A 19,592-nucleotide genomic window follows, 5' to 3' on the forward strand; every position below is an offset into this window, starting at 1 on the left:
TATTTTACTGTGTTTAAGGTAAAAGTTACACTGCAAATTAGGATCAAATTTAACAATTTCTACACAAATTATTCAGTGATATTGGTTGCATTTTCCATGATGTGTTATCGTTCTCATTCACTTTGTTGTGATTGTACCATTTCTAGTACTCTCGTTTCCCTGCCCTTTACCTTTTCATCTTTGCTTTAGAGTAATTTTTGACCATTGAGTCTCATATAGGTGATTTTTTAAAGGAGTTCTTTTTTTTTTTTCTTTACTCACAGGTGTTTTCCTTTATTTTATGAGCCAATCTGTGTTTAGCTGAAAGGTGACCTCAAGGGATAACTTCAGTTTAAGATTTAAAGAATATCTCAGGGCAATAGTCTTAGGGAGTCCTTTAGCCTCAATCGGTCCAGTAAGTCTGAACTTTATAAGAATTTGAGTTCTGTTCCACATTTTTCTCCATTCTATCAGAATTCATCTATCGTGGCCTTGATCTGAACAACTGGTAGTGGTAGCAAGGCAACATCTAGTTCTTGTCTCAGGGTAGATGAGACCATGGTTCATGTAGACTATTAGTTCTGTAGACTACTTTCTTCTCTGAGTCTTCAGTTTCCTTCCTTCTCTTTTATTCCAGATAAGTAGAGACCAATAGATGTATTTTAGATGACAACTCACAAACTTTTAAGACCCCGGACACTACTCACCACACTGGGATGTAGAATGTGTACTTTATGAACTATATAATGCCAATTAACTGTGTTGTCCCACAAGACTATGGTTCTAAGCCTTCAAACCTGTAAAACCAATCTTGTGAGGTGTTTGGTTATATCTAAGAAGTATCTGTAACCGTGTGCCCTATGTGGTTCATTAAGTATATGAATATTCATGCATGCGCATATATACTTGTATGTTCATATGCTTATAGATACATCTATCTGTGCATACATATGTACTCAGATATTCATACCCATATGTATACATGCCCATATACATATTTCTGTAACCACACACATTTTTTGATTGTTGTTGCAAAATTATATTTGTCATATCTTTTACCAAAAATGCCCTTTTCTCTTGTGCCCTTCTTGGTGACATCATTCGCCTTGGTAAGCTGTGTATGCTTCATCCACATTTGATGCTACCTTTCCCATCATCAAAAATATCAAGTGTCTACTGTATTGAAACTGCTGCTCCCTCTCTTCCCCAATCCCCTGACCCCCATCCCTGGTAACCACCAGTGAGCTTTGGTCTCTGTGTGTGTGTATATATATATATTTTATTGTCTTCTTATAAAAGGGCGATCTTGTAATATTTGTTCTTTTATGATTGACTCATTTTACTCAGCATAATGTCCTCCAGATTCATCCACATTATAGGAGGTTTTGAGGGCTCATCATTATTCTTTATGACTGTATAATATTTCATCTTATCTATGTGTCACTTCTTGTTTATCCCTTCATGTGTTGCTGAACACGTCATCCGTTTCCATCTTTTTGCTATTGCTGCAATGAACATAGGTGTACGTATGTCTTTCAGTGCTTCTTTTATTAGATCTCTAGGGTATATACCTAGGAATGGCATTGCTGGATCCTAAGGTATTTCTATCTGTAGCTTTTTGAGGAAGTGCCATACTGTTTTCCATATGGTTGTACCATTTTTCAATTGCACCAGCCCTGGATAAGGGTTCCAGTTTCCTCACATCCTTGCCGGCATTTACCGTTTTCTGGTTTTTTTTTTTTAATTAGTGATGTTTTTGCAGGTGTGAGATTGCATCTTATTATCTCCTTGTAGTTTTGACTTGCATCTCTCTGATGGCTAACCATCATGAGCATTTCTTCATGTGTTTGTTTGCCATCTGAATGTCCTCTTTGGTGCAGTGTGTATTCATATTCTTTGTCCATTTTTTTGATTGGATTGTTTGTCTTTTCATTGTTGAGTTGCTACACTCAACTTAAGCAACTCATTTTAGAGATTAGGCCATTGTCATATATGTTGTTACCAGAATTTTTTTCCCTGTCTGTAGGTTCTCTTTTTACTCTTTTGATAAATTCTTTTGATGAGCATAAGTATTTAATTTTTAGGATGTCCCATTTATCTAATTTGTCTTCTATTGCTCATGTATTTGTAATTGTGCTTGGTAATCTTTTTTTTTTTTTTTAAGAAAGTAGGTCCCCTAGTTTTGTCCCTGTGTTATCTTCCAGGAACTTTATAGCTTTAGCTATAACTGGAAATTCACAGTATTTTTTTTTAATTCAAACTTTAATGTATATTTGAGTCCAATGAACATTAAAGTTTGAGAATTATTGGGTTATCCTAAAACATTTCAAAGAAAATTAGCCTGCATGTAGTTATCACATGTTCCAGGTTTATTCAGATTGGCAGGTGTGCCACCTTTTGTGGGAATATTCTAAAGAGTTACCCTGAATATCTTTTATACTAATTAACAAGCAAATATAATGATGAGAAAAAAAATTATAATCTAAAAATAGTATATATCTTTTTTTATTAACTTTTATTGAGCGTCAAGTGAAAATTTACAAATCAAGTCAAACTGTCACATATAAGTTTATATACACCTTACTCCGTACTCCCACTTGCTCTCCCCCTAATGAGTCAGCCCTTCCAGTCTCGTGACAATTTTGCCAGCTTCCAACACTCTCTATCCTCCCATTCCCCCTCCAGACAGGAGATGCCAACACAGTCTCAAGTGTCCACCTGATACAAATAGCTCACTCTTCATCAGCATCTCTCTCCTACCCACTGTCCAGACCCTTTCATGTCTGATGAGTTGTCTTCGGAAATGGTTCCTGTCCTGGGCCAACAGAAGGTTTGGGGACCGTGACCTCCGGGGTTCCTCTAGTCTCAGTCAGACCATTAAGTATGGTCTTTTTGTGGGAATTTGGGGTCTGCATCCCACTGATCTCCTGCTCCCTCAGGGGTTCTCTGTTGTGCTCCCTGTCAGGGCAGTCATCGGTTGTGGCCGGGCACCAACAAGTTCTTCTGGTCTCAGGATGATGTAGGTCTCTGGTTCATGTGGCCCTTTCTGTCTCTTGGGCTCTTAGTTATCGTGTGACCTTGGTGTTCTTCATTCTCCTTTGATCCGGGTGGGTTGAGACCAATTGATGCATCTTAGATGGCCGCTTGTTAGCATTTAAGACCCCAGGCGCCACATTTCAAAGTGGGATGCAGAATGATTTCATAATAGAATTATTTTGCCAATTGACTTAGAAGTCCCCTTAAACCATGGTCCCCAAACCCCCGCCTTTGCTCCGCTGACCTTTGAAGCATTCAGTTTATCCCGGAAACTTCTTTGCTTTTGGTCCAGTCCAGTTGAGCTGACCTTCTGTGTATTGAGTGTTGTCTTTTCCTTCACCTAAAGCAGTTCTTATCTACTAACTAATCAGTAAAAAACCCTCACCCACCCTACCTCCCTCCCTGCCTCATAACCACAAAAGTATGTGTTCTTCTCAGTTTATACTATTTCTCAAGATCTTATAATAGTTGTCTTATACAATATTTGTCCTTTTGCCTCTGACTAATTTCGCTCAGCATAATGCCTTCCAGGTTTCTCCATGTTATGAAATGTTTCACAGATTCGTCACTGTTCTTTATCAATGCGTAGTATTCCATTGTGTGAATATACCACAATTTATTTACCCATTCATCCGTTGATGGACACCTTGGTTGCTTCCAGCTTTTTGCTATTGTAAACAGAGCTGCAATAAACATGGGTGTGCACAAAACTGTTTGTGTGAAGGCTCTTATTTCTCTAGGGTATATTCTGAGGAGTGGGATTTCTGGGTTGTATGGTAGTTCTATTTCTAACTGTTTAAGATAACGCAGATAGATTTCCAAAGTGGTTGTACCATTTTACCTTCCCACCAGCAGTGTATAAGAGTTCCAATCTCTCCTCAGCCTCTCCAACATTTATTATTTTGTGTTTTTTGGATTAATGCCAGCCTTGTTGGAGTGAGATGGAATCTCATCGTAGTTTTAATTTGCATTTCTCTAATGGCTAATGATCGAGAGCATTTTCTCATGTATCTGTTAGCTGCCTGAATATCTTCTTTAGTGAAGTGTGTGTTCATATCCTTTGCCCACTTCTTGATTGGGTTGTTTGTCTTTTTGTGGTTGAGTTTTGACAGAATCAAATAGATTTTAGAGATTAGGCGCTGGTCAGAGATGTCATAGCTGAAAATTCTTTCCCAATCTGTAGGTGGTCTTTTTACTCTTTTGGTGAAGTCTTTAGATGAGCATAGGTGTTTGATTTTTAGGAGCTCCCAGTTATCTGGTTTCTCTTTGTCATTTTTGGTAATGTTTTGTATTCTGTTTATGCCTTGTATTAGGGCTCCTGAGGTTGTCCCTATTTTTTCTTCCATGATCTTTATCGTTTAAAAATAGTATATTTTTATTAGTCAACATTTCACAAACATTTTTGAATATGAGTGATGGAACCTTATGATTTTAATTTGTAGGCAGAAAAAACTTCCTGAACTTTAGATAGTAAGTATACACATTAGCTTTCCCATTGGAAACCCTGGTGGTATGGTGGTTAAGAGCTATGGCTGCTAACCAAAAAGTCGGCAGTTCAAATCCATAGGCACTCCTTGGAAACTGTATGGGGCAGTTCTAATCTGCCCTATAGGGTTGCTGTCAGTCGGAATCGACTCATCGGCAATGGGTTTGTTTTGGTTTTGGTTTATTGTAGTCCTATTGTGTCTGATTGTCTTGCCCACTATCACTCCCAACAGTATGCTGTTTTGAAGATATACGATTATTCTTTATTAGGTCAAGATGACAAAAGCTTCCTAAGATATGGATATACAGACCTTCTATTCTAGGTTTTAAAATAATAAAACACAAAGCAGGTAGAAGAATGTATGGAAGGAACATATATCTGTACAGATATCTGATATTCAAACCAGGGTATCCAGCTATCAAACCCTATTATTCAATGTGGGCTAGGTGGTGAATTCTGAAGCATTCCTGCTAGCCTGTAGGGTTTACTCCAGTTGACATTTAATATTCAGCTGGGACACGCCAGTACAATGCACCAGAGGATATTTCCGTTGATTGGCCAGGGACTGGGATCTATCTGTTGTGAGATATTTTGAGTATAGCCTGTTGTTGAGTCTCTCTAACCTTAATGCATCTCGATATAACTGTTGATTTGGTGACGATTAAATGAAATATGAGAATCCTACCTGGAATAGTTAGGATTCTAAAGCCAGCACATAAATTTAATAATAATAATAATTAAAAAAATAATGTTGCCAATACGTGTTGAAAGTTTACTCTGTATTGTAAGTACTTTAAATATATCGATTCTTTTATATTTCACAAACTCATGATATAAATACTGTTAACATCCCCATTTTTCAGAAGAGAAAACTGAGGCACAAGCTAAGAAAGTTACCAAGGTCACACAGCAATGGTGATTTGAATCTAAAATAAATTGATGTTCACAAAGACTTCATGATTTGCCCCAAAGAACTCAAATAATTATGCCAGAAAATCTGAAAACAGATTACAGGGATGCTCAGATAAATTTAGGACCAAAATAGTGTGTTGGACAAAAGGTGTTGAAAACCCACTCAAATAATCCCTATAGCCTATTCTGTGATAATTTTGTTTCCCAAGCCTCACACACTAGATCTTTAGAAATATGTTCAAGAAATCACATGACTGAATTGTTACACATATATTATACCTACTAGTAATTTTTTAAGAAAAAAAATTCTCTATATCGATATCCATGTACATATAATTGGAAAACCAAACCCATTGCCATCAAGTCATTTCTGACTCATAGTGACCCTATAGGACTGAGTAGAACTGCCCCATCGGGTTTTCAAGGAGCAGCTGATGGATTTGAACTGCCATCATTTCGGTTAGCAGCCGAGCTCTTAACCACTGTGCCACCAGGGCTCCAACTGGAAGACTAAATGCCACGTAACCTGTTGCTGTGGAGTCTATTTCAACTCAAAGTGACCCTACAGCACAGGCAGAACTGCTCCATTGGGTTTCCAAGGCTATAACCTTTATGGAAGCAAACTGCCGTATCTTTCTCCTGAGGAGTGGCTGGTAGGTTTGATCAGCTGACCTTTCATTTAACAATTGAGTGCTTAACCACTGCACAACCAGAGCTCCTTAAACGCTCCTTAATAATGTTTTAAACTATACTAAATGATTTTATCTACTTTTACTAATTTAATCCAATTTTAAACACAGTACTTGAAAACCTTATCAGAAAAGCCTTCTCATTAAAAAAAGCATAAATAACTAGTCTCAGCCTTTGGGAAATAATCTATATTCATTTACTATTTATGAGAAGTTACTGTATTTTTATGCAAATAACACGTGCTCTATGTTTTGTTTTGCCAACTGCGCCCTCCTCGTGCGAGGTATTTAACCGCAACATGTTTTTGTTCTCCTATAGGGTGAGAATATTCAAGTCTGAAAGTGAGCAAACAGGGAAGACTCTGTATTGAATTTCCCTTTTTATTTCTGCAGCCTGGCATTTTCAGAAACATTTACTTCTGAAATAGAATTCTGAAAGGTAATTACCCCTATTAGGATCCTTGATAATATGAGTAAATATTTTAGGAAAGTGGCCGTGAGATTAGGAGAATTGTGAAAGGCTCATTTCCTATGATAGGTCCTATCTCCAATTCTCTAGCTAATTCTCATGAAGAAAATTTCAGATAATTTCTTATCCATATTTTCTCAAGCTATGTGAAATCTCTAATTTTATGCATGGCTCTCGTATTCTCCAATCTGAATCTGTTAATTCATCAATATTATATTGATGTTACAGTAAACATTATATTAAAAAATAATAAACAACAGTTGCTGGTGAGTTGATTCCAACTCATGGTGACCCCATGTGTGTGGACTCTAACTGTGTTTCAGATAGTTTTCAATGGCTGATTCTTTGAAAGTAGATTACCAAGCCTTTCTTCCAAGACACCACTGGGTGGACTGAAACCACCAACCTTTTGGTTAGCAGACGATCATGTTAACTGTTTAAACCACCCAGGGACTCCAGCCAGTATATACACATTAGTTCTCCCTTTAGATTAAATTAAACAAATACCAAAGACCAACTTTGCTCATGCCACTCTGTTGGGCTCTGCAGAGAACGAAAAAATGAATGAGGTTTGGTTCCCACCCTCGAGATATTTCCATCCAAGTAGGTTAGGTATCTCTTGTATATAACTAGTATTGATACATGGTACATAACCATTTTTGAATTTTATAAACGCCTGAGAAAGAGTAGAAGAGACCGACCACTACTATATGGGATAGAATATAATAAGGAGGAGAAAACAAGAAAGGTGAAAATGTTACCCTCCCCCTCATTATCCACTCTAATCCCTGGCGTTGAAATGTTTGCTCTGATAACTTGTGATTTGAGGAAGGGCGAAAGGGAGGAAATGTTCCACGTGAGGGAGAGATATTAGAAATGAGCTTTGACAACTGGTTAGGATTTTACTACGTAGAATAAAGAATAAAAATGGAAGTGACAGGCATGATGGCAAAATGCTGTAGTCCAGTGGTGCTTGGCAAGTGACAACTAACTGTGTATGGCTACAGAGCAGGGTGCGTGTGAGGTATAGTAAAGTGGAGGACCACACTGTACAGATAGGAGCAAGAATGTCATGCAAAGTGGTTTGGACCTTTTTTATCCAGTGGGTCTGTAGTTGGAAGTTTCTGTGTATCCACAGAGCAATGTTACTAGAGGAGAGTGTAACTTATTTTGATTTACTCATTTCGTCATAATCCCCAGAGTTGGGGCCAAGGTTGTGATGTAGACCATGTAGGCTGCTTCCAAATGTCCCTCTCTGCTGCCTCAGTCTCACTGCCCTGCTCACCTTGCATGGGCTTCACCATTCCCATGCTGCCCCTGGCTGCGTTGGATCTGCCTGTGTCCTCCTGCCCTTGGGCAAAGAATTTCTCTAAACTCCAAAAGCAGGACTTGGGAGGCAGCATGGTGGGATAGAAAGAGCATGGGCTTTGGGCTCGGAGAAATCTGGTTTCCAAATTCTGTTTTCACCTTTTGGGTAACTGAACCAGTTACTCAAACACCTGAGCTTCAGTTACCTGCACACTTGGGATAATAATAATGCTGACCTTTTAAATGTAATAATGAGACTTCGCTTTACCCCCACTGAATTGGCAAAAATTAGAAAGAACAAAAATAATGATATCTGATGGAAACATGAATTGTTATAGCCTCTTAGAAAAGCAATTCAGCAATATCTATTAAAAACACATACTCTTCAAAGGAGAATTCACACTCCTGGAATCTTTCCAATACAAGTGAAAGTGCCAGTTTATGAGGATATATGGGAAAAAACATCTATTGCAGCATTAATAGAAAGAAAGTGCTTGCTCATCATAGGAGGATGGTTGAATAAATCATGGCGCATCCAGATGATGGAATATCATGCAATCTTTAAAATGGATGAATAGTTACACTTTGGGGGGATTTCCACAAAGCTTTGCTGTCTGTAACAAAGCAAGGTTCAGAAAAGTGATCCCATATTTGTAAAATAAATAAATAAATGTGTGTTGCATGTATCTATCTATATCTATATTTATGTTTGAAGATTATATATATTTGGAAATACATGTATTTGGAAATATATGTATTTTTGAAAATATAAATAATTTTGGAAAATATATATTTCTGGAAATATATATTTTTACAAATATATATATATAGGAAATATGTACACTTTTTGGAAATATATATATATTTTCAGAAATGTATGTATTTTTTAAAATAATACATATGCTAAAAATTATAAACCCCGTTTTGTGTGCCCAGCACTCCTTGAAGGTTTTTAAATGGGTTGATTTGTTTTAATGCTCAATATCTTATAGTGTAAGTGCTATCATAATCTCTATTTTGCATGTGGAAACTGAGGCAAAGAGAGATTAAGTAATTTGCTCAAGGTCACATAGCTAGGTCAGGGTAGAGCTAGAATTTGGACCCAGGAAGTTGGGACCATAGACTAGAATCTTAATCAGTGTATTTGATTCTCTGAGTAATTGGAAGGTGGGCAGTGATCATGCAATAAAATGGGGAAAATTGCATTAATATTACACATTATCTGATTTATTTATATAAAATTCTATGTGTGTGAACATAGTCAGAAAATGATACATGAGAGAATAGTCTCCAAAATGTGAGTGGTAGTTATCTCAGGGTTTCTTTATTACTTATACTCTCCTGCATTATTTGAATTTTTTATAATGAACATGTATTACTTAGGGAATCAGAAAAAGGAATACACTATATTCATTGTAGAAAAATAAAAATATTTTCATGTATTACCATTTATTAACACTATATTAGAGAACAGGTCATGAACACTTACAAGGTTAAAAAGATGTTTAAGGACAGTAGGGAATTTAAAACTCAAAATATGGAAACTACTCAAAATGGGCATTCATTCAATGGAATACGCAAATAAATGATGTTAGACTATCAAAAGAAGATGGGAGGAATATGTAGTCATTATACCAAAAAGAACTGGTTCACGTTCAACCGTTTCAGGAGGTAGTATACACTCAAGAACGAATGGTACTGAAGGAAGAAGTCCAAGCTGCGCTGAAAGCACTGGCAAAAAAACAAGACTTCAGGAATTACTGCAATACCAGCTGAGATGTTTCAATAAATGGATAGAGTGATGGAGGCATTCACCCCTTCTTGCCAAGGAATTTGGAAGAGAGTTACCTGGCCAACTGACTGGAGGAGATTATGCCTATTCCAAAGAAAGGTGATCCAATAGAATGTGGAAATGATTGAACAATATCATTAATATCACATGCAAGCAAAATTTTGCTGCAGATAATTAAAAAAATGGCTGGAGCCGAACATAGACAGACAACTGCCAGAAGTTTAAGCTGGGTTCAGAAGAAGACGTGGAACTAGGAATGTCATTGCTGATGTCAGATGGATCCTGGCTGAAAGGAGAGAATACCAGAAAGATGTTTACCTGTGTTTTATTGACTACACAAAGGCATTCAACTGTGTGGATCATAACAAATTATGGGTAACATTGTGAAGAATGAAAATTCCAGAACACTTAATTGTGCTCACACAGAACGTGTACATGCATCAAAAGACAGTCGTTGGAAAAGAACAAGGGAATACTGCCTGGTTTAAAATCAGAAAAGTTGTGTATCAGGTTTGTATCCTTTCACCATACTTATTCAATCTGTATGTTAAGCAAATAATTTGAGAAACTGGACCTATATGAAGAAGAATTCAGCATCAGGATTGGAGGAAGACTCATTAGCAACCTGAGATATGCAGATGACACAACCTTGCTTGCTGAAAGTGAAGAGGACTTGAAGCACTTACTGATGAAGATCAAAGACCACAGCTTTCAGTATGGATTACACCCCAACATAAAGAAAACAAAAATCTCAGAACTGGACAAGTAAGCAACGTCATGATAATCAGACAAAATATTGAGGTTGTCAAGGATTTCATTTTATTTGTATCAACAATCAATGTCCATGGAAGCAGCAGGTCAAGAAATCAAACGATGCATTGCATTGGGCAAATCTGCTGCAAAAGACCTCTTTAACGTGTTCAAAAGCAAAGATGTCACTTTGATGACTAAGGTATGCCTGACCCAAGCCATGGGATTTTCAATTGCTTAACATGCATGGGAAAGTTTGACAATGAAAAAGGGAGACCAAAGAAGAATTGATGCATTTGATTTATGGTGTTGGTGACAAATATTGAGTGTACCATTGGCTTCCAGAAGTATGAGCAAATCAGTCTTGGAGGAAGTACAGCCAGAATGTTCCTTAGTAGTGATGATGGTCAGATTTTGTCTAACTTACTTTGGACATGTTATTAGGAGGGACCAATCCCTGGAGAAAGATATTAAGCTTGGTAAAGTGGAGTGTCAGTGAAAAAGAGGAAGACCCTCAAAGAGGTGGATTGACACAGTGGTTGCAATAATGGGCCCAAACAGATCTACTATTGTGAGAATAGCACAGGATAGGGCAAAGTTTCACTCTGTTACATGTAGTGTTGCCATGAATCAGAGATGACTGAATGGCACCTAACAACAACAGGTTATCAAAAGGCATGGGAAGAATTTCACAATCTATTGTTAAAGTTAAAAGACAATTTTCAAACTGGTGTGCAGTTCAGAATGCCCTAAAGAAAAACTCCATATATATGTATGTATTTTTTTATACATATATGTATACATATATGTATACGGAAGCCTAGAAAAAGAGCAGGAAGCTTATATATCAGCATGTTACATATGCTGATTTCTGGGAACTGAGATTATGGGTGATATTTTCATTTATTTTTTTATTCCTCTGTTTTTTCCTAGAATAAACACACATTACTTTTAAAGTAAGAAAATTAATGTAAGCAGTAAAAATGTTTTAACCTTTTACCTAGTAAATCAACTTTTAGGAATTTATCCTGGGGAACTGATCATAGAATTTATCTAACACAAGGATTTATCTAAAATGCATGCGTTGAATTTCTGTATTATTTATAGTGGAGAGAAAACTCTATAAAACTAAATAATCTAACATTAGATCACTGTTATGTAACTTGTGGGACAACCACACCATGAAATATTATGCCTCCAATAAAAATCATGTCTTGGAGGACTATTTAGAGACATGGGGGAAATATTTATGATATACTATTAACTGGAAGAAAGAAAGAATAAAATATATTTTTTAGAGTTTAATCCTTAAAGAGAAAATTATTGTATTCTTATATTTTAAATATTTTCTGCATTTAAAATATTTTACAATAGATATATACTATATTTTTATATACTATATTTTTATACAGTGTGCACCTTCTACATTTGATTGCCAGCCATTCCCTTCTCCTGCGAGGTATTTTCGTAAGTGAGCTGTACTAATTTTTTCTTATGGCGACATGTAAAAAAAACAATTGGCATAACCATGCTTATGAAAATCTTGCAGGCGAAGGGAGCGGTTGGCTCACAAACATAGAAGGCGCATGTTATTGGCACAAAATACGGTATTCTTATAAGCAGAAAAATAACTATTATATTAAAAATGAAAAGCTACTTTTTTGATGATAATGTAGGCTCATTTAAGTGGGAGTTAACACTAATAATGGAGTTCCCTATTCCCAGCCCCAGCCCCTATGCACATCTTTCTGTCTCTGAGGCTCAGGTTACCCTTCCGTGAAATGCAGAACCCATTATATATAAATGCAAAGCATTGAGCACAGGAGACTCTCCATATATCTTATTTTCCCTTCATTGAACTTCCTGAGAGCATACTTCAGAGTTCTAAATTCCAAGAGTGATAACTCAGGTGTACTAAAGTGTATTCAGACACTGTATCAAATGCAAAGCCTGAACTGAGGACAGCTTTATGTCGCCTTTGGTGGGTAAGGAGATGAGAACGCTAAGTGGTGGGATGGTTGACACCAGGAATAGAAAAAAGTTTAAGAAAAATTACACTAGAGAAGCCTAATTTCATGGACGGCCCAATATTTTGTTTCTCTTTCCTCAGTGACTTAGGCAAGGAAGAGAAAAAATGCTCAGAGTCATTTTGAACCAACACCATTCGCCCAGGCTTGCCATGATGAACTGTTATTTAATGCTCACCTACCCCACATCCCTGGAAGTATTGCTGGTCCTGTATCATCTTCACAATTGCCAGCACGTTTGACTCCACCATTATGCCAACCCATCTCACCCAGGGTCTCCCATGCCCTCATTGGCCCTCTACTTCACCAAACATGATATCCTCCTCTAGCAATTGATCCCTTCTCACGACGTGTCCAAAGCAAGTGAGTCAGATGATGCTCTTGACCTGTAAGGTTTTCATTGGCTAATTTTTGGAAGTAGATTGCCAGGTCTTTCTTCCTAGTCTTAGCCTAGAAACTCTGCTGAAACCCGTCTACCAAAGTAAATCTGCTGGTATTTGAAACACTAGTGACATCGCTTCTAGAATAAAAGAAAGAAGCAATCTATCACTGTATGACAAATTGACAGGTTAAGAAATCCTTTGCCAGATGATATCTTATTTCATAAATACCAAACAGGAATGACATGATTTACACAGTGCACCAAAGGAATGCAAGCTTGGGTGTGCACCTGTGTATTAATCAATTTGCTTAAAATATTAATGAGCATATGACCTGGTCTACTGGACATTAAGATTCCAAAACCCATTGGCATCGAGTTGATTCTGATGCATATCAACCCTACAGGACAGAGTAGAACTGCCCCATAGGGTTTTCAAGGCTGTAAATCTTTACGGAAGCTGACCACCACGTTGTCTCCTGTGGAGCAGCTGGCTTGGAAATGCCAACCCTTCAGTCAGCAGCCAAGCACTTAACCACTTCACCACCACTTAACTACTTCACCACTGGTGCTCCTAAATTCAAAGTAGGTACTGATTACTGATTAAATAAGGTAGGAGCATCAGGGTGTGTTTAAACAGCTCCCCCCGCCCCCCGCCCCAGTAAGGTGCTTTGCCCTTGGCTGTGTGTTGAGACAACCAGAACAGTGTTTTCTTTGACTTAGAGATTAACTGTGTCTTAAATAAAAACAATCATCCTAACAACTTTGCAGCAGTTTCAACCACAGCACTTCATATTCCCAAAATGAATTTTGCCATTGTGTTTTTATGTCCCCATTTATCTGATTGCCTGTATATTTGCTACCTTAAATAGCCTTAACATTTGTACTTCTGGATTGCTTTTTAAGGCTTTAAAGTAAAAGCCCTTATTAGATCAAAACTAGGGTATTTTTACCTGTAGAGGGAGAAATCCCTCAGTAGATAAGTACTTGACCTATTTTACAAATAATCTCAGAACTCCTATCAACCCACAGGCATTTTCCCAGGCCAGCTTTACCTTGGCAATACTTTCAATTCAGTCCTGGTTGCAGCATCCTTGGCTTATACCTTGCATGGATGAATTATTCATCAGCATTCTTCCTCCTACGCACATCACGTCCTCGCAGCTCAACTCCTGCCCACCAACGGCTGTACCGAGTCTTTGGGAAAAGGTGTCTGTAGCCTGTAGATTGCAATCTAGCTCTTGATCCATAAGCCAATCAGTTGTATCTCCTCCTGCTAATAGCTTGTCCTGTTAGTGGTTACATGGAGTAGGTTGGCGACAAACATCTGTTCTTGGTTCCCCGTGAAAAATATGTGTAGAAAATTTGAACGAAATCGTTGGCGTGGAAGATACCCCAGGTTATGACATTTCATCTTAAGAATCTTCACAGAACAGTTTTTGATATATTTATCTCCTAAACAAAGTAATATTAACCAGCTCATTTTTTGTTTGCTTGTTTTCAATACTTGCACTCTAGAACTTTAGGAATTTCCTGTGGAAACCAAAGTTGTGACAAACGTAAAGCCAGCCAACTAACAAGCAAAGCTGTATGTAACTATGGGAATCTAAAAAAATCCCTGAAAATTATATAAACCAAAAACCCACTGCCATCGAGTTGATTCCGACTCATGGTGAAATTATACAGGAAAGAAAAAAAAAAAAAAAGCCACTCCACAGGATTACCAAAAACCAAACTCATTGCTGTCAAGTTGATTGCGACTCATAGCAATCTACAGGACAGAGTAGAACTGCCCTGTATGGTTTCTGGGGAATGTCTGGTGGATTCGAACTGCTGACCTTTCAGTTACCCATAGCTCTTAACCACTGCACCACCAGGGCTCCAAATCCCAAGAAGAAGATGCTGGGTCAGGATCAAAGACCCCAAACAAAGGCAAAAAAGAGCAAGGACTCCTTCAGGACTTTCAAGCAGCAAAAATGTTCTGCCTCTTAACACTGTAGGGTATGATAAGCATTTCTATAAGTGATCTTGTAATGCAGAGCTTGTAAATAGCACAGATGTCACCTGCAAGAGATATTTCTCTAAAGAATCTGATAATAGAGAATATTTGAAATGAATCCTCAACATTTATGACTGCATCTTAACCTCAACCTGACTTCAATCTTGGAGGATTTCAATGGCAAGTAATCTATTTTTTCATTCTAAACTACGTATCCGTCAGTCAAAATGGCATTTCCATAAGCATTAGACATTTGGTCTAAGCTTTGAACTGATCAATAAAAACAGTATTCTTCTGTGCATGTATTTCAGAAGGAAAAGGCAAAAATCATATTCAATATGTTCTATTTTTAGTTGACTCTGGATTGCATGCTAATATAGATCTCGAAACAATTATTTTCCCCAAAGAAAAAGGGTAAATGGATATTAACAATTTTAGTCTTATGAGGGAACTGCATTTGTGATACATGACAGAACCCCTCATTGGATTTACCACCATGAAAAGTTTTATTTAAAAAGATTCCTAAAAGAACTCCAAGAATAGATCCTAGCATGAGCAATTAATGGTATGAGATCCAAAAAGCAACAAGAAATGCCACAAAGTATACCTGTATAGGCATAATATCTCCAAACCGAACAACAAAGAAACAGAAAAAATCCAGGGCTTCGAACCAGTTCTGGTTTGAACCCTTTGCTAAGGATTTGCGTTTCTAACAAGTTCCTTGCTGAGAATTTGCATTCCCACCCCCAGATATACTAAATCAGAATCTACATTTTAACAAGGTTCCCCAGGTGATTCTTATGTATAACTTCCTGGGAACTTGCTGTTGTCTTTGTTAGGTGCTGTCCAGTTGATTCCAACTCATGGCGACCCTAGGTACAACAGGTGCTGTGCCATCCTCACAATCATTGTTATGCTTGAGCCCGTTGTTGCAGCCACTGGGTCAATCCATCTCCTTGAGGGTCTTTCTTTTTTTGCTAACCTTCCACTCTACCAAGCATGATGCTCTTCTCCAGGGACTGGTCCATCCTGACAACATGTCCAAATTATGTAAGACAGAGTCTCGCTAACCTCTCTTCTACTGGTCATTCTGGCTGTATTTCTTCCAAGATGGGTTTGTTCTTATGACAGCCTGTGGTATATTTAATATTCTTTGCCAACACTATAATTCAAAAGCATCTATTCTTCTTCAGTCTTCCTTATTCATTGTCCAGCTTTCGCATGGATATAAGGCCACTGAAAACACCATGGCTTGGGTCAGCCATACCTTAGTCCTTAAAGTGACATCTTGGGTTTTCAACACTTTAAAGAGATCTTTTGCAGCTGGTGTGCCCAATGCAATACATTGATTTCTTGACTGCTGCTTCCATGGACGGTGATTTTGGATCCAAGTAAAATGAAATCCTTGACAACTTCAATATTTCCTTCACTTATCATGATGTTGCTTATTGGTCCAGTTGTGAGAATTTTTGTTTTCTTTATGTTGAAGTGTAATCCATCAATAAATACTTTGTCTACTTTAAGCAAGCAAGGTTATGTTATCTGCATAACACAGGTTGCTAATTAATCTTCCTCCAATCCTGATGCCCCATTCTTCTTCAGATAGCCAACTTCTCAGATTATTTGCTCAGGATACAGATTGAATAAGTATGGTAAAGGGATATAACCCTGACACACACTTTTCCTGACTTTAAAACATGCGATATTCCCTTGTTCTGTTGGAAAGACTGCCTCTTGGTCTAAGTATTGGTTCCTCATGAGCACAATTAAGTGTTCTGGAATTCCCATTCTTCATAATGTTATCCGTAATTTGTTATGATGCACACAGTTGAATGCTTTTGCGTAGTCAATAAAACACAGGTAAATATCTTTCTGGTATTCTCTGCTTTCAGCCAGGATCTGTCTGACAGCAGCAATGATATCCCTTGTTCCACATCCTCTTCTCAGTTAGGCTTGAATTTCTGTCAGTTCTCTTTTGATGTACTGCTGCAACAGCTTTTGAATGATCTTCAGCAAAATTTTACTTGTGTGTGATATTAATGACATTGTTTGATAAATTTCTGCAGTCTGCTGGATTATCTTTCTTTGGAATGGGTACACATATGAACCTCTTCCAGTCGTTGGAGCCCTGGTGGTGCACTGGTTAAGAGTTCAGTTGCTAAGCAAAAGTTTGGCAGTTCAAATCCACCAGCCGCTCCTTGGAAACTCTATGGGGCAGTTCTACTCTGTTCTATAGGGTCGCTATGAGACGGAATTGACTCAATGGCAATGGCATGGACAAGTGAGCACTTCCAATGCAGCATCGTTTGTTGAAACATTTCGAATGGTATTCCATCAGTTCCTGGAGATTTGTTTTTCATTAATGCCTTCAGTTCAGCTTGGGCTTCTTCCTTCAGTACCATCAGTTCTTGATCTTTAGCTACCTCCTGAAATGTTTGAATGTCAACCAATTCTTTTTGGTACAGTGACTCTGTTCATTGCTTCCATCTGCTTTTTGTTGTTGTTGTTAACATCTTTGATTTTTTTTTTTAATTTTTATTGTGCTTTCAGTGAAAGTTTACAAATCAAATCAGTCTGTCATGCAAAAATTTGTATACACCTTGCTATATACTCCCAGTTGCTCTCCCCCTAATAAGACAGCATACTCATTCTCTCCACCCTCTATTTTCTTGTCCATTCAGCCAGCTTCTGACCCCCTCTGCCCTCTCATCTCCTCTCCAGACAGGAGCTGCCCACATAGTCTCATGTGTATACTTGATCCAAGAAGCTCACTCTTCACCAGTATCATTTTCTATCTCATAGAGCAGTTCGATCCCCGTCTGAAGGGTTGGCTTTAGGAATGGTTCCTGTCCTGGGCTAACAGAAGGTCCAGGGACAATGACCTCAGGGGTCCATCCAGTCTCAGTCAGACCATTAAGTCTGATCTTTTCAGGAGAACTTGAGGTCTGCATCCCACTGCTCTCCTGCTCCCTCAGGGGTTCTCTGTTGTGTTCCCTGTCAGGGCAGTCATCGGTTGTAGCCAGGCACCATCTAGTTCTTCTGATCTCAGGCGGATGTAGTCTCTGTTTTATGTGGCCCTTTCTGTCTCTTGGGCTCATAATTACCTTGCGCCTTTGGTGTTCTTTGTTCTCCTTTGGCCCAGGTGGGTTGAGACCAATTGATGAATCTTAGATGGCCACTTGCTAGCATTTAAGACCCCAGACACCACTCTCCAAAGTGGGATGCAGAATGTTTTCTTAATGGATTTTATTATGCCAATTGACTTAGACGTCCCCTGAAACCATGGTCCCCAGACCCCTGCCCCCAATACTCTGTCCCTCTAATTGTTTGGTTGTATTCAGAATATTCCTTAGCTTTTGGTTTAGTCCAATTGTGCCGACTTCCCCTGTGTTTTGTGTTGACCTTCCCTTCACCTAAAATAATTCTTGTCTACTATTTAGTTGAATACCCCTCTCCCTCCCTCCTCACCCTCATAACCATCAAAGAATGTTTTCTTCTGTGTTTAAACCTTTTATTGAGTTCTTATAATAGTGATCTTATACAATATTTGTCCTTTTGCAACTGACTAATTTCACTCAGCATAATGCCTTCCAGATTCCTCCATGTTATGAAATGTTTAACAGATTCATCGTTGTTCTTTATCGAGGCATAGTATTCCACTGTGTGAATATACCACAATTTATTTATCTATTCATCTGTTGATGGGCGCCTTGGTTGCTTCCATCTTTTTGCTATTGTAAAACAGTGCTTCAATGAACATGGGTGTGCATATATCTGTTAGTGTAAAGGCTCTTATTTCTCTAGGATATATTCCGAGGGTTTTTTTTTTTTTTTTTTTTATGGTTGTTCTACTTCTGGTTTTTTAAGGAAGTGCCAAATCAATTTCCAAAGTGGTTGTACCATTTTACATTCGCACTAGTGGTGTAAAAGTGTTCCAGTCTCTCTATAACCTCTCCAACATTCATTATTTTGTGTTTTTTGGATTAATGCCAGCCTTGTTGGAGTGAGATGGAATCTCTCGGTAGTTTTGATTTGCATTTCTCTAATGGCTAATGATTGTGAGCATTTCCTCATGTATCTGTTAGCTACCTGAATGTCTTCTTGAGTGAAATGTCTGTTTGCATCCTTTGCCCATTTTTTAATTGAGTTGTCTTTTTGCAGTTGAGTTTTTGCAGTATCATGTAAATTTTAGAGATCAGATGCTGATCGGAAATGTCATAGCTAAAAACCTTTTCCCAGCCTGTAGGTAATCTTTTTACTCTTTTGGTGAAGTCTTCGGATGAGCATAGGTGTTCAATTTTTAGGAGCTCCCAGTTATCTGGTTTCTCTTCTGCCTTGTTAGTAATGTTCCGTATAATGTTTAAGCCATGTATTAGGGCTCCTAGTTTTGTCCTTATTTTTTCTTCTAAGATCTTTATTGTTTTAGATTTTATATTTAGCTCTTTGAGTCATTTTGAGTTGGTTTTTGCGCATGGTGTGAGGTATGGGTCTTGCTTCATTTTTTTTACAGATGGATATCCAGTTATGCCAGTACCATTTGTTAAAGAGACTGTCTTTACCCCATTTAACTGACTTCGGGCCTTTGTCAAATATCAGCTGCTCATATGTGGATGATAATGATAATGTCTGCATTATCAATTCTGTTCCATTGGCCTATGTATCTGTTGTTGTACCAGTACCAGGCTGTTTTGACTACTGTGGTGGTACAATAGGTTCTAAAATCAGGTACAGTGAGGCCTCCCACTTTGTTCTTCTTTTTCAGTAAT

The 19,592-nt window shown here is 37.9% G+C and overlaps 1 protein-coding gene across 1 annotated transcript in view; it reads right to left on the bottom strand.

Annotated features, from left to right (window-relative positions):
• LOC100656502 (mono-ADP ribosylhydrolase 2) overlaps nucleotides 1-19,592 on the bottom strand; it is a 92,170-nt gene that overhangs the window by 39,155 nt on the left and 33,423 nt on the right. Inside the window, exon 3 of the mRNA XM_064276464.1 lies at nucleotides 19,086-19,099. Within this exon, the coding sequence (XP_064132534.1) occupies nucleotides 19,086-19,099 (14 nt within the window). The remainder of the gene's footprint in view (nucleotides 1-19,085; nucleotides 19,100-19,592) is intronic.

The sequence above is a fragment of the Loxodonta africana genome, chromosome 24 (genome assembly GCF_030014295.1).
Source record: "Loxodonta africana isolate mLoxAfr1 chromosome 24, mLoxAfr1.hap2, whole genome shotgun sequence".
Taxonomy (NCBI): domain Eukaryota; kingdom Metazoa; phylum Chordata; class Mammalia; order Proboscidea; family Elephantidae; genus Loxodonta; species Loxodonta africana.